The 13,478-nt window shown below is 43.8% G+C and overlaps 3 protein-coding genes across 14 annotated transcripts in view; 1 reads left to right on the top strand and 2 right to left on the bottom strand.

The window, feature by feature from the left end:
• The window catches only part of plcd3a (phospholipase C, delta 3a), a 30,766-nt gene extending 27,649 nt beyond the window's left edge, over positions 1-3,117 (bottom strand). Inside the window, exon 1 of the mRNA XM_006798309.3 lies at positions 2,839-3,117. Coding sequence (XP_006798372.2) covers positions 2,839-2,926 — 88 coding nt within the window. The 5' untranslated portion in view covers positions 2,927-3,117. The remainder of the gene's footprint in view (positions 1-2,838) is intronic.
• A 3,375-nt stretch (positions 3,118-6,492) lies between these two features.
• On the top strand, positions 6,493-8,286 carry hexim1 (HEXIM P-TEFb complex subunit 1). Its single transcript, XM_006798308.3, has one exon. It carries the CDS (start codon positions 6,978-6,980, stop codon positions 8,055-8,057), a length of 1,080 nt encoding a protein of 359 aa, XP_006798371.1. The 5' UTR covers positions 6,493-6,977; the 3' UTR covers positions 8,058-8,286.
• A 1,267-nt stretch (positions 8,287-9,553) lies between these two features.
• The window catches only part of arhgap23a (Rho GTPase activating protein 23a), a 70,128-nt gene continuing 66,203 nt past the window's right edge, over positions 9,554-13,478 (bottom strand). For all 12 annotated transcript variants that reach the window (XM_087839982.1, XM_087839981.1, XM_087839976.1 and 9 more), the window contains one exon: positions 9,554-13,410. In XM_087839982.1, the coding sequence (XP_087696108.1) occupies positions 11,968-13,410 (1,443 nt within the window). In that variant the 3' untranslated portion in view covers positions 9,554-11,967. The remainder of the gene's footprint in view (positions 13,411-13,478) is intronic.

Genomic DNA, 13,478 nt, shown 5'->3' with positions numbered 1-13,478 from the left:
CAAAAAACATGCATCTCTGGCAAGAATCAAGCTAGTAACCACTACACCACTGCAGAGAAAACAATCATTATGCCCCAATCTGTGTTGTTATAATTATCTTCCTGGAGTTTAACGTCATGATCCGGAGTCTGTTTATGAGTAATCCCCCAAGTTTCACATTTTCCTCTCCTGGTGCGTTTCCTGTATCTTGTCTAGTCCCCGTCTCTGCATTAGAGAGCTTCTGTTTAGTTATTCCTCGTTTTATTTAGTTAGTTTCTCGTGTGTTGTATTTAATTTTGCATCTTTTGTCTCGTTTTCTTCAGTTAGGTTCAGCTGTGTTAACGGGTGTTTTCCATACCCCTGATTACCCCACATGCATATTTAATCCCTTATGGTTTTCTTAGCTCATTGTTGTGCTGTACTGTGTCAGCTTGTTAGTGCCTCCCTCATATGTTCCTGTTTCGATTACTTTGTGCTGTTCTTTGTCAGCTAACTGGACTTCCTGTTTCAGTTGACCAATAAAACACTTAATACTCTATTTTGTTAAGATATATAAAAAAAAAAAGAGTTGGATTTACTTCCTCAGTAATTGTGTTAAAATTATGATTTAAAAGACTGACCAAAAATACTCAGGCCACCAACCATGCCATATTCAAAGTCACTTCAATTACCTTTCTTCCTCATTCCAGTGCTCCGTTTGACCATCAGCAGGTGTCTACATGCCTAAATGCACTGTGTTCCTGCCAGGTGATTGGCTGATTACCTATTTGTCTTAATAAGCAGTTGAACAGATGTGCCCAGTGTTGGGAAGGTTACTTTTAAAATGTATTCCATTACAGAATACAGAATACATGCCCCAAAATGTATTCTGTAACGTATTCCGTTACGTTACTCAATGAGAGTAACGTATTCTGAATACTTTGGATTACTTTGGCATTATCATGCTGTTTACAACTACATGAATGTACTATTGCTGTGATTTATTACTGTTACTGAAGGTCCGCGGCTCCGAACCGTAGTAAAGGGACCTCTGGCTAATACGGTGGGTTCTGTGTCGGGCTCATAGCCGAAAACTGGCTTTACTTTGTTGTCTGGGTCAACTTGGCTAGCGAGAGACAGAGAGAGGCGTTGAAAGAGGCTCCAACGGAACTTATTGTTTTTGGAGGAAAACACGAACACGGTGTACAGTCGAGTCTTAATAGCTTACTTACAACTGGGCTCGTCAGGCACTCTTCTTGGCTGCAGTGGTTATTATTATATTTACATGCTTCCAGCTCCCGTTTTTGCTAGATGACAGCTCGTACTTTTCCTTTTTCTCCCTCCCTCGCTCACAGACACATAACGTGTACGGCAGTCCATTCTCCCTGCAGCACGGACTACACTGCCTATGATGCTACATTCTTTAGAGCTATACCGGTAGCATTCTGCCTATTAGCTTAGCACAACAACAACAAAAAGGCCTCTCTCACCCAGGAAACACGCAGAGAGAGAGCGGCACCCTGTAACCATGGCAACCATAACGCTGCCACCTGGAACAACAGAACGTAGCTGTCAAACAAAACCCAAACAGGCCTGACCCGCCACAATATGAAACAGGGAAGTACCGCAGTGTAATCCATTTATTTTAACAAAGTAACTGTATTCTAAATACCACCTTTTTAAACGGTAACTGTAACGGAATACAGTTACTCATATTTTGTATTTTAAATACGTAACGGCGGTACATGTATTCCGTTACTCCCCAACACTGGATGTGCCTAATTAGGTAGTCATGAGTGCATTCCTCATGCTTATGCTGTTACAATGTTGGATGCTCATGTGAAACACTGCCAAAGTTTCAGGCTTCATGCTGTTCTGAATGCTCAGTTTCAGACCGATCTCTACTCTTGGCTATGTGTCACTGTGCATCAATGAGAGTGGAAATCCCTGATATAGATATAGCAGCACCTCAAGATAAATATTTATAAGTGAGTCATGCAAAAGTGAGTCAATTAAAAATATGGGGTTGGGGGAAAAAAACATAATACGTCCCCTTTATACATATAAAACTGAAAAGAAAAAAAAGAAATAAAATAAAAAGCAAAGATTTCATCCAACATTTCTGTCTGTGAGCTAATTTTGTATGCCTGCAAATATACGTCGTTAACACTGGTTCAGCCTTCCAGAAATCCAGCGTCTTCCCAGAGATTCTGACAGGTGCGCTATGGCTGCTCAGCAAGTGTCTATTTTGGGGCGAGTTTGGGAAGGGGCAGTGACATATCGGGACTGAACTGTGAGGGGAGTAGGCTGAGATGGGAATTGCGAGGAGCCTGAATCGGAGCAGTAGTCCAGTGAGCAACTCTGCTCTTCATAAACACATGACCGTTGTAACTACACCCACAAATACTCAGAATTTCGCTTCTGTTTGATGCCATTATCTGTAACCTCGGTCATTACTCACACTTTCTAAGAACATCATCATTTAAAAAAGCAAACCTGTTATGCGTGTTTGGTTAATGTATGTTTTGTAAACTGGGGGAAGTAAATGAATGAAACAAATTAAACCAAACAATCTGTAACTAAGGAGTGAGCAATTATCAAGGAAAGTAGGTGAAATGAATCATCTTTTCGGGAAGATGCAAAGAGTTCTCGAATTACACCGCCTTCTAAGAGAAACTATGTTATGAATTGAAGGCATAAATAGCTACCGATTATAACTGCTGTCTTAGAAAAAGGCAACATAACAAACAATGTGACTAAAAATCACTGAAGCTTCAGTTAAGTTCGTACCAACAATGAGCGAAAAAAAAAAACAAAACACTTCAGCCTGGAGCTGACGGTGAACTCCTAGGAGCAGGTCAGATTTGGAGGTGTCCTTACCGAGCCTCCTGATGAGGTCCGTCGTCTTCTCATTCACTTTCCTCCTGTGCTCCCTGGGACTGGTCTTGCCGGTGCCTACGCTTAACATGGTCGCTACATAAACTCCAGCGAAATAAACTTAAGCTTGTAACTTTAGGGGTGTGAGGAAGCTGAGGGCGCAGGTGTCCTTAAACTGCCCCAGACAGACCCCCAGCCCGCAGAAAGTGAGCGAGCGAGAGAGAGAGAGAACCGACCGCAGGAGTCCCCTCCCCAGATTTGCTACTCATGTTTGTGCGCAGGACTCCAAACGAGTCGCACGCTTCTGGAGCCAACACCTTACTCCTCCTCCTCCTCTTCTTCTTCCTGCCCCAACGAAAATCAGGTATGGCCAAGTCCCCCTCCATACATTAATTTGTATACACACTTGTTAAAATGGTTTAAAGCGCAATATGTGCGCACAGAGTCTCAACAGTTGCGTATCGAAGCCTTTTTGGTTAAATCTGTTCTTCAAAAAAACAACAACAACAACAACAACTTTTTATGGGACCTTTTAGGGGTTTTTTTTTTTTATAAATAAATAAATCCAAATATAGACTGGTTTGAAATGTTTATTTCGAGTTTATTTTGCGCCAATGCCATGCTGTATTCCAAAAAGAAAAACTGTGCTGTTTCACCTACCTTTTCATATATAAATTTTACAAAAGCTTGCATACTTACATGAATATAGTGGCGTGATTAACGTCCACAGGCAAAGAGCAGGTTGCCCTTTGTCTAGGCTCAGCAAACATTTAAACAGCTAAAATCTTTTCTTTCAGGGGAGGTAAAGCAAACTTATGACCCTGATTGTTCAGGCAAACTTTCAAATATGTAAACACCTTCCTTTAAATGGAGATCAAGAGCAGAAAGAAGTGCTTCTACTTTAGTAAAACTACTCCCCATTCAAATGCCAGTGACTGAGGAGCTGGCGTCCCCTGTTGGTTATTAAAAGTAACTGCTTAGCTCTCAACAACAACAATCAGTTCCGTAATGTCACATTCATCATCTGTGGCCAGTATGTTCATGCTGTCTGCACAGATTTAAAGGGTTGGTTATGAAAGCGAGAACCTGCACTGCAGTATTTTTTTTTAATTTTTTGGTTATTAGATGGTGCTCACAGTACCAGAGCACCGCCTGGAAACTTAATTAAGTCTTACTAATGGAGTTATAACAGAGAGCAGAGAGTGACAGAGCTGAGTCACAGCCATGTGCAAAGCAAACACACACATACAGGTTTGGTAGGCTGGGTGGATGGAGCCTAAGGTGATGTTTCTTTAACCTGGTCATTTAATGAAGCTGGTGGATTGACTGTTTCCCTTACTAAAACACCCATCTGGACCTGCTGTCTGCACAAACTCCTCCTGCACCTCCTCTTCAGGCCTGTGCACCAGCGTATAATAGTATATTACATATATCTTTCATCTCCGCTCAATTGCAGCAACTACTATGTTGGACAGGGTGAGAGATTAAGTCATGCCTGCTAATCCTCACAAGCTGTGATCTATGCAGGAGCAGCTCTGGTGCTGTAGCTGCGCACCGCTCCTTGATTTGAGAATATGGGAAGCCCTGGTACTGTTTCTCAATCTCCATGGTCATTAGGTTTCATATTAACTAGAACAGATCACCTCCCCTCTCAAAGGATTTCCCAGTTTGCCTTGCTTATTTGCCAAAGCTGAAACTCTGCCTGCTTCTATTAGTAGAAACAGTGGGCCTGTGTTGTTTGTAGCCAGTCTTCACTGGCAGTGTTAGGAGAGACCAGTCACCCACCATAAGGCCACAGACTGAATAACCCACTTCTTCCACTAATGGAAGCAAACTGCTTTGTGAAAACTGGACACAATTTGTGGATGACACAGTGAAGCATGCACAGTTAAGGATTAACACAGAATAATGACTAACTCTTTAACCATTGTGACGTCAAATATGTATGCATGTAGTATGCACATGTAAATAATGTGCATCAGAAAACAAACAAAACAAATTAACCACATTAACATATTCCACATAAAGGTTTCAACCTTTTTCCCCACAGCATTTTATTTCCATTTGTTTATTTCACACAAGCCGACAATACAGAAAAGTTGTGAATAGTGTGGAAGATTATTGGTTTGGCGAGTTACACCCATCTAGAGCTTGCTAACACCAGTTAACTAAAGGGAAACTGGAAAGATCAGGCGCGGTCTACTTCCTGAAAGCAAGACAGTTGCTCAAACGTCTCATGTGAAGGACTGTTTCAAAAAACGAATGTTTTCAGTCTGTTTGTGTATATTTTCGGTACTCTGACTTGTACAGTTCGACTAACTGTAGCAGTACTTGAAATGTGTACACTAATCGCTTTAGTGAAACGAGAAAATCACATCGGAATAAAACAGCCCAGGAATTACGCGGGCCCCATATGAACACGTTGGCCTAGTTAGCAGATGGCTATCATTACCAGTAGCACAGCGCATTGTAGTTGCTTTACTTTGCTGCAGTTGAATCGACAAACTGACACAAGCCAAACAATTTTATTTAAAAACGGTCTAGCACTCATGGTTTAATACTTTTTTATATTATGGCTACAAGGTAGCGTACGCTAACTTACGTTAGCTTACCTAGCTTTAGTGCAGTATGGCGTTTTTCGTCATACTCACACCGACTAGGAGCGTTTTTCTGTGACCAATGAGTTAAACATTAAGTTTATTTTTGTTGTAGTACGTATGGCTTCGTATGTATGTGGAGTCGTGTAGTGTTTAGTTTGGGAGCCACGACACGTAGCGCCCGTTGGCTAACGTTTGGCTAACGTTAGCTAGCTAGCGTCTCCTTAGCCGTTAACACGAGACAACAGTGTAAAACTAACACTGCGTATCAGAAAGTTGGCTGCGCGGAAAAACTCAAACGCTGATCTACACCACTTCGTCAACTGCTAATAGGATTACTGAGCAAGTGTGAGATCGCCTGACCCACCCTTTAACAACGAGGGGTTCGGAACAGCGCTCTCCACGGCAGCTTCACAATAAATGTCGTTTGTTTACGCTGATTCCAGAGTTCCCCTGGCCATCTGCCCCACAACATATCACTCCGCACAGAAGACACTTTTGACACGGAAACATTCAATCTCTCAAATGGCGCCTGAGCAACGCATTTTTATGGCAGCTTACATGTACAAAAAATTATGTTTTGAATAAGATGTATTTACTTAGTTTCTCAAATGAACGTCGAAGACGGACTAGATTCCGCAAGACAGTTTCTTGTTGTAGCTTAAAATACAGGGGGGTTTAATTGTATGGGTATTTTTTTCCTATGCTGGCTGGATGAGTAAATAAAAACACAGCCTATTATTGTGTGTTTAAACCACGCATATTTGCCCCAGCTTGCAAATCACTTATTTCAAATGTAAACAGATTAACTTTTAGTTCTTCAATTGAAAACACAACCCCTTCATTTGTAAATAGTAGCGTCCGTAAAATGCCCGGGACTGCTTTCTTTGCGTGGATTACGGTCCTGTGATTGACTATTGATCTGCCCAATCAGAAAATACCTTGAGCTTAGCAACAGCAAAATTATTCTCTGGTCCAATCAACAAAGAGTAGGGTAGGCTTTAGCGGACTCGAGATCCTCTTAATTGATTGGTCAAGAAGCTCGCCAGTTATGGTAGATTTGTGGGCTATGTAGTTTCGTGCGAAGGTCTCCGCCAAGGCTTCGCCGAAACGAAAACGTCATACCCCACAATCCATCAGGAGTTGAAAGCAGTAGCATGCGCACGGGTAGAGGCGGAGCTGGTATATAAACACGAGCTCCCTCTTCTTGAGCGGCACACTGGACACTGTTGTGACGGCGGAACGCAGTCTCCGGGTGAACGATAACTCTGACAGCATCGAAACAGTTAATGGTAGTTAGCGACAGTTGCTCTGACAAACCCTTGGAGGAGTAACAAGTGTTTACTGTTCGGAAGTTTACTTTTACTTTGCGCGCGTTTGTTTACAAACGCAAACAATCTCAAAAGTTTCTTTAGTGATTACGCGAGATTGTAGAATTTTTTTGTTCAAATTAACGTCTTTTTAACGAACTTTTAAACTCAGTCACGGGAGCATGAATATCATCTAAAATGTGCTAAAGTGGAGCCATAGGAGCGGAACACCAGGATGACTGAGCCAGAGGAGACGACCCATCACCTGAAAACTTCAGCCAGCCCTTCAGGTGGGAGCAGTGGAGACGCGTTGGAGCATCTCCCAGCTAGAAACCATGATGGACCACAAAACGGCGACAGGGGGCGACAGAGCGAGCATAAGCAAGAGCAGCGGGCGGAGAACTGCGAGGATATCAACACAGACAAGTTACGGCAAATGAAAGGCGGGCAGAGGGAGGTGTGCCCTGGGTTAGCAGCCGGAAACGAGGTCCAGAAGTGCCCGATTTCAACTCAGCCTCATCAGAAACGCAGCATCCAAGGAGCGACAGGAGATCACCACTCCACACAGGGAAAAAACGGCCAAGACAGACGGCTGCAGGTACAAGTGGATAGTTTGCACATCGACTCTGATACGGGCTTAGATGCGCGTCTAGGCAAGAAAAGGCACAGGCGCAGGACCTCCAAGAAGAAGCGCCACTGGAAGCCGTATAACAAACTTTCCTGGGAGGAAAAGAAAGCCCTAGAAGAGAAGGAGACTGCCAGAGCTTCGCGCATAAGAGAGGAAATGTTCGCCAAAGGGCTCCCGGTTGCCCCTTACAACACAACTCAGTTCCTGATGGACGAGCACGACCGAGAGGAACCCGACCTCAACACCCAGATGGGGGTCAGGCGGCCTTCTGGGGTCGGGGTTTGCATGGAGGACACTGGCAGCGAGGATGAGGTCTTGGAAAACGAGGACCAGGACTATGATGACGGCAGCGGCGGGGGCAGCGATGGCATCGGGAGGCCCGGGAACGCGGGTGGAGAGTTCCTCCAAAGAGACTTTTCCGAGACCTACGAGATGTATCACGTCGAGAGCCTGCAGAATATGACCAAGCAGGAGCTGGTCAAGGAGTACCTGGAGCTGGAGAAGTGCATGTCCCGGTTGGAGGAGGAGAACAACCGGCTGAGACGCGCCGTGGAGCCCGGGGGTCAGAACTGCTCGGTCCGGGTCAAAGAGATGGAGAAGGAACTGGAGAGACTGAAAGCCCAAAACATGGAGCTGCTCCTGAAGAGCCAGCCCAGCAAGGACAGGGGCCAGGTCGCTACAAATTAAAATCCTTTGGATAAGGTAAAACATGGGACTACTGCATTTTTAAAAGAATTTATCATAAGTTTTTCTGTAAGCAGTTTGTCACCTGGACAAAATAAGTAAATATTTGACGTTTCCCTTTCTATTTGAGCTGTTATTGTCCCATTCGGTTATTGTTTTCAAGGAGAATTGTAAATATTTCAAATTTGATTTCTTTTTTTTTTTTTTTCTTTTTTTTTTTTTTTTTTATAAAGAGGTATTTGAAAAGAAATTTCCGTTTGTTCCTCTGCTCAACTTTGTAGGTATCCATTGACATAAACTGTTCTGTTTTTAATTTTAAGAGCAAATATTGTATGTCGGATTATTTTTCTCCCCCCTCCAGAAACTGAACAAGAAGAACTTTCAGCTAATTGGGCCATCCTTTCAGATACTTTTTTTGCAAAAAAAAAAAAAAAAGACTTCAGCGTGAACATTTTAACAGTTGTGTGTTATCCTTTTAGTTCCAATAAAATAATATAAAAATTGAAGTTCTGAATCAGACTGCCATGTGTTGTTCAGCCTGTCCTCAAACACAGGAAGCTGCAGCTAAGAGCTGCTGTCCGCGGCTTTGGTCAGATTTCTTGCGAGGATTCCGATATGGGCCAGACACAAGGCATCAGTGGCCTCTGAATGGAAGACCATATGAGAAGGGGGGGATGGGATATGGATGAGATGCTCTTTATGAAAGCTTAGTCCACTCGGAGGTATACAGGAAGACATGCAAGTGGGATTTTATTGTTTATTTTACTGAATTTTCTAGGTTGTAATACAGACACACTGTGGTTATTATTTTTGCAAGTCAAGGATCTGCAGAAAATTGTGTCTTTATTCTGACTTGATAATGAATTTTCTCATCATTACAGCTACCAATCACATAATGTATATTTACACCCCGCCCCCACTTAAAATTAGTAACTTCACAAGTTTAGGCAGGCCTGATACAAAGAGACATGGCACTCAGAGATTTGTTTTGCAATAGATGGGATACTTATGTAGCAGGGTAGATGGTGGTAGAGGTGTAACTTAAATTTTTATTAAGTTAATTTAGAAATAGCTTGCAAATAAATGCCTAAAGGGGGTTCCAAAATGTCTGGCGAGTGGTGAGACTTGTTCCTGAAGAGCCTGTGGACAGCCATGCAGACAAGGTTGGTTACTGATCATGTGAGAAGTGCTGCTCATTTGCAAAGCCTAAGAATGTGATGAAAAGTGTGTCTTTACTTTGGTGGGGTCATCCGTTTTAATAGAATCCCATTATTACAGCTGCTACTCACAGAATCCATAAATATTTAAACATTCCCATAAATTAAAATAAAGACCCTCAACACTCCAGATTCCGTTTCCCTTTGTCTTATTCCTCTTCGAGCCTCTAGGGGGAGCCAGTCAGCTCCTATTTTACGATGCACGCGCTGCAAAATGTGAGGCACATCTCCACTGTAAAAAATGTGTTTTGCGCACACACATAAGTCACAAACGCAAACACATTTTTTTAAACATAGTTCTGTTTATTTACATCATATAACCTGCTTTTAAGCACACAGCCACGAGGGAAATGAGTTCAGGCGGACAACCATGTTTTTTTTTTTAATTTGTTTTTTTCTTTTAGTCCAGTCATTTTCATATTAGTCATACTCGAAAGCAATTCCAAATGTACACAATACAATATGTTACATATTAAGATAGTATGTACAAAAAAAAGAAACGCTTTTAAAATACAACAACGACACAAAAGGTAAAATCACATTTCAGACTGTCGACGTTTCCCTTTGATGAGGTTTTTGTTCATCTTTAGGAAACTGGATGCTGTCTGGCATGACCTAATGCAGTTGTAGGGTGGGGTGTGTTAGGTGTACCTTATTCACACACTGTGGATTATTAGGCATAGAGAGGTGACCTCAGTTTGTTAAAAAAAAAACAAAAGAAACAGCTGAGAGAATACTATGCTTTTCCCCTCCTCTGTTAAAGGCAAAGGGAGTGCATAGAAGTGTCCTTGGCTTGAAGTGTGCTTTACTTTTCTTTCTTTATTTTGTTTTGCACAGCCTCTCTGTTAGACTGCTTGTATTTAATGTACACATCTTTGGGTCAGTGCCTCAATTATACCGTCAACCACAGCAGAGGAGGGGAGGAGACCCAGAAATAACAAAAGGAAATGGAAGGATAAGAACAGAGCATGGCACTGCAGAACAAAAACACATTCCAGAAATCAGGCACTTGTAGAAAAAACCTTGAGGTAAGACGAGACTAGAACCTATTTATTATTATCATTCTTCTTCTCTTTCACTGGGTTATTATTTGGTCGCAAGGAAACAAGCGAGCCTTTTGTGACTTCTGAATTTGCACCTCTCGCTCGGGTCGTGTTTTTTTCGCTACTGCAAATTGGTTCTGCGGTCAAGACGAGACAGAAACAACAGACTCTTGTTCTTCTTTTTTCATTTCCTCCAACGTACCATTTCCCCACTCAGGGAAGATTTATTAGAACCTGACCTTGTGTGCTGAAAACACCAAAAAAAAAGAAAAAAAAAAAAATCCTAAACCAGTCTGTTAAACACTGTCAGGCATCTTCTTTTGAGCTCCTGTGTTCAGTGAATATGAGCTGATCTGTTGAGGCAATGCTCAGTAATCCCACACTTGAAGCCCTGGCGGCATGATCAGCTGTCTGCAAACTGTCCGATATCACATAATAATTACCTGATTAAAATTCAGAACTTGCTACATGTTGTTACTACAGAGTGTTTTGTACATTTTGTGTGACTAGCCACGAGATAATCTTTATTATAAGACTTATCTCGTGAGATAAAGGTTTCCTGCACAGTGCTGTGAATCAGAAAGGCCATCTATGAGGAAATAAGGAATACGTTTAGTCTTGTTTATCTCGTCTCCTTTAAACAGGTACACCCAAGAGGTGAAATTGCAATAAATTTTACTTTAATACAAAATATATATATTTAATATATATATATATATATATTGAATATAAAACAAAAAACAAATAATATATTAAGGGAAACATTTCAAGTAACATCTTGAAAACAAAACCAAACAAAAAAACGACTGTGCACTTATTTGCACTTTTGTAAACCTTAAAAAAAAAGACCTAAAAAAAAAAGTACAAACAAATATTATAACATAATATTTATATTTACAGGGTTAACTTAACAAGGCTTTGTACAAATGTTACAAAAATCGTTTAACACAAACACCTGCACGTTTAGACATGGTCACGAATATTTTTGGGCAAACACACATAAACATTATTAACAAGTAGAGGGAGACAACTGCATTTCATGTGTTTGGGAGCTGAAGTTTGGTGGAGTTTTACAGTGTGAATGGTCAGAGGGGAAACGTAAGGAAGACTGATATGACGAATCAGTTGTTTGCCCTCCTGAAATGGTTTTATATGATTTTTTATTTTTTTTAATAAATGTAGAAGCTGCATTTCAGCATCCTCGTCTAGTCGATTAAACTTTTAATTTACGTGATCTGTGATCCAGACAGGAAGGAAGAGAAGACAAGAGGGATGCTCAGTTGTTACTCGAATCAGAATTCTTGGCTCTTACGTCGACCGTGATGACGTCTGTTTGTGTCTCTGTCCTATCGTTTCTATAAGAGCACACTTAAAGGAAAAAGAAAAAGAAAGCTTTGGCAACACTGGAACGCACCCTGCCATGCAAACGGAGCTCAATGAAAAGTAAAAAAACAACAACAACAACAACAATAACAAAAAAGGTGGGCCGTTTTTCACCTGTCCACCAACCACATCCCCGTTTGCACTGCTGCCAGTTTACTGACCTGCAGGCCGTCAGCAGCTCAGCTGGACATCCACTCCCCCATCCCTACGCACAAACTGAGAATCAGCAGCTTTGGCCTCTTTTCTTGGAGCGGTGGTTGGGGTCAGGGTTCAAAGGTACTGGTGGAAATTGGAGGTGGGTGCTTGACGTGTAGCGGGTCCTTGGTCAAGACCTTCTGCATCCCGAGGCAGCCCTTGTGTTTTGACCTGGTTTTGATTGATAGGAGACAAGGGGAACTCGCTGACAATCAGCTGGGGTCTCTTATCGGACATCTCAGTCGGGGAAGCCACCACAGTGTGTCTGCGCCAAGCCCGCTTCTTCCTGCGCGTCTCAGGTGACGGTGGTTTCCGCAGTCCGACGCGGTGCAGGTTGTCAGCTGAGCCTAGCAGTCGGGCGCGGACCTGATCGGCCAGCGACTTCCCGCCCGGGCCGGTCGGAGTGAAGGAAGCGGCCTCGCTGGGCAGCGCGGCAGGCTTGGGTCGGGCTGGGCGCAGACTCTCCTGGCTGCTGCCTGAGGAAGTGTTGGTTCTGGAGGTATCCCTCTTTGCTGTGGGTGCACCTTCCGTTCCTGAGCCGGAGCCCTCGGATGGAGCCGTGCCCTCGGGAGACTCCATCAGGTCCGGGGAGCGAGTCTTGTTTTTCTCAGACTTCAGCTTCCTCCTGGCCAGAGTGTCGCACTGGATCAGCTTGTGGGAGTTAAAGGAAGGCCGCGAGTGCAGTCTGTGAGTGGTGGAGGAGGACGAGAAGGAGGAGGTAGAAGGTGTGGTGGAGCGGGCCCCTCCGTCGCTCCTCTCCGCGGAGTCTGGTGTCTGTGTGAGGGAAGCGGGTGGGGTGAGAATGTTACTGGTTGACAGAGCGGGGCTTTTGTAGTGTGTGTAGAGAAAGCTCCGCGGCGGCGCCAGCAGCTGCGTGTTTACAGGTGGCGTCGGGTGTTTGTCGGGTCTCTCCTGTGTAAGAGAGCGCGAGGCGAAGCCGCTCTCGTTATCCGTCTCGCTCACCAGCTCGCTGTGTTCATCGTCAGCATCGTCCCCCCTCCCCTCAGATCCCAAGCTCCGCCCTAAAGTAGAGAGGGTGGAGTAACCTGAAACTATAGAGCGAGCATCCTCTGGAGCTCGCCACTGAGGCCCCTTCACCTCCGCCTGCACCTCCTCCTCCTCGTTTAACATGGCTGCCTGCCTTCCTCCCGCCTCCTCTTCCACTTTACAGGACAACCGATTGGGTTTCACGGCCGGCTCCTCTTGTCCCTCCTCTTTCACTCCGCCCTCTACAACTTCCTCATCCTCCTCCTCCTCGTCCTCTTCTTCCTCTTCGTCATCATCCTCCTCTCCCTCTGCTCGAGGAGCAGTGTCTCCTACTGGCGACTCCACCTCCTCTTCCTCTCCTGCCCCTAAATGTCCAGCTTTGATCGGCTCATGCTCAGAGTCGTCGTCGGTGCTGCTGCCCACGCGGCGGGCGTTATGGCGCTTCCTGCGTTTGCGGCCAGTAACCGCTGACATGATGGACAGAGCCAGGAATTCCTTGGCTGTGAGGTCCTTCTTTGACCCCCACGACCCCTGAAAAAGCAGGAAATGTTACTGCTGAATCTGTGCGTGCAGGAGGTTGGACAATCAGGCTTGCTTCA

This window comes from Neolamprologus brichardi, chromosome 4, assembly GCF_056152115.1.
Source record: "Neolamprologus brichardi isolate AB-2024 chromosome 4, ASM5615211v1, whole genome shotgun sequence".
NCBI lineage: Eukaryota > Metazoa > Chordata > Actinopteri > Cichliformes > Cichlidae > Neolamprologus > Neolamprologus brichardi.
Note: the sequence above shows the minus strand (reverse complement) of the source record. Positions and strands in the feature narration are given on the sequence as shown.

Excerpts from the sequence above, each read along its gene's own strand:
- hexim1 (XM_006798308.3), top strand. The coding sequence starts at position 6,978 with ATGACTGAGCCAGAGGAGACGACCCATCACCTGAAAACTTCAGCCAGC.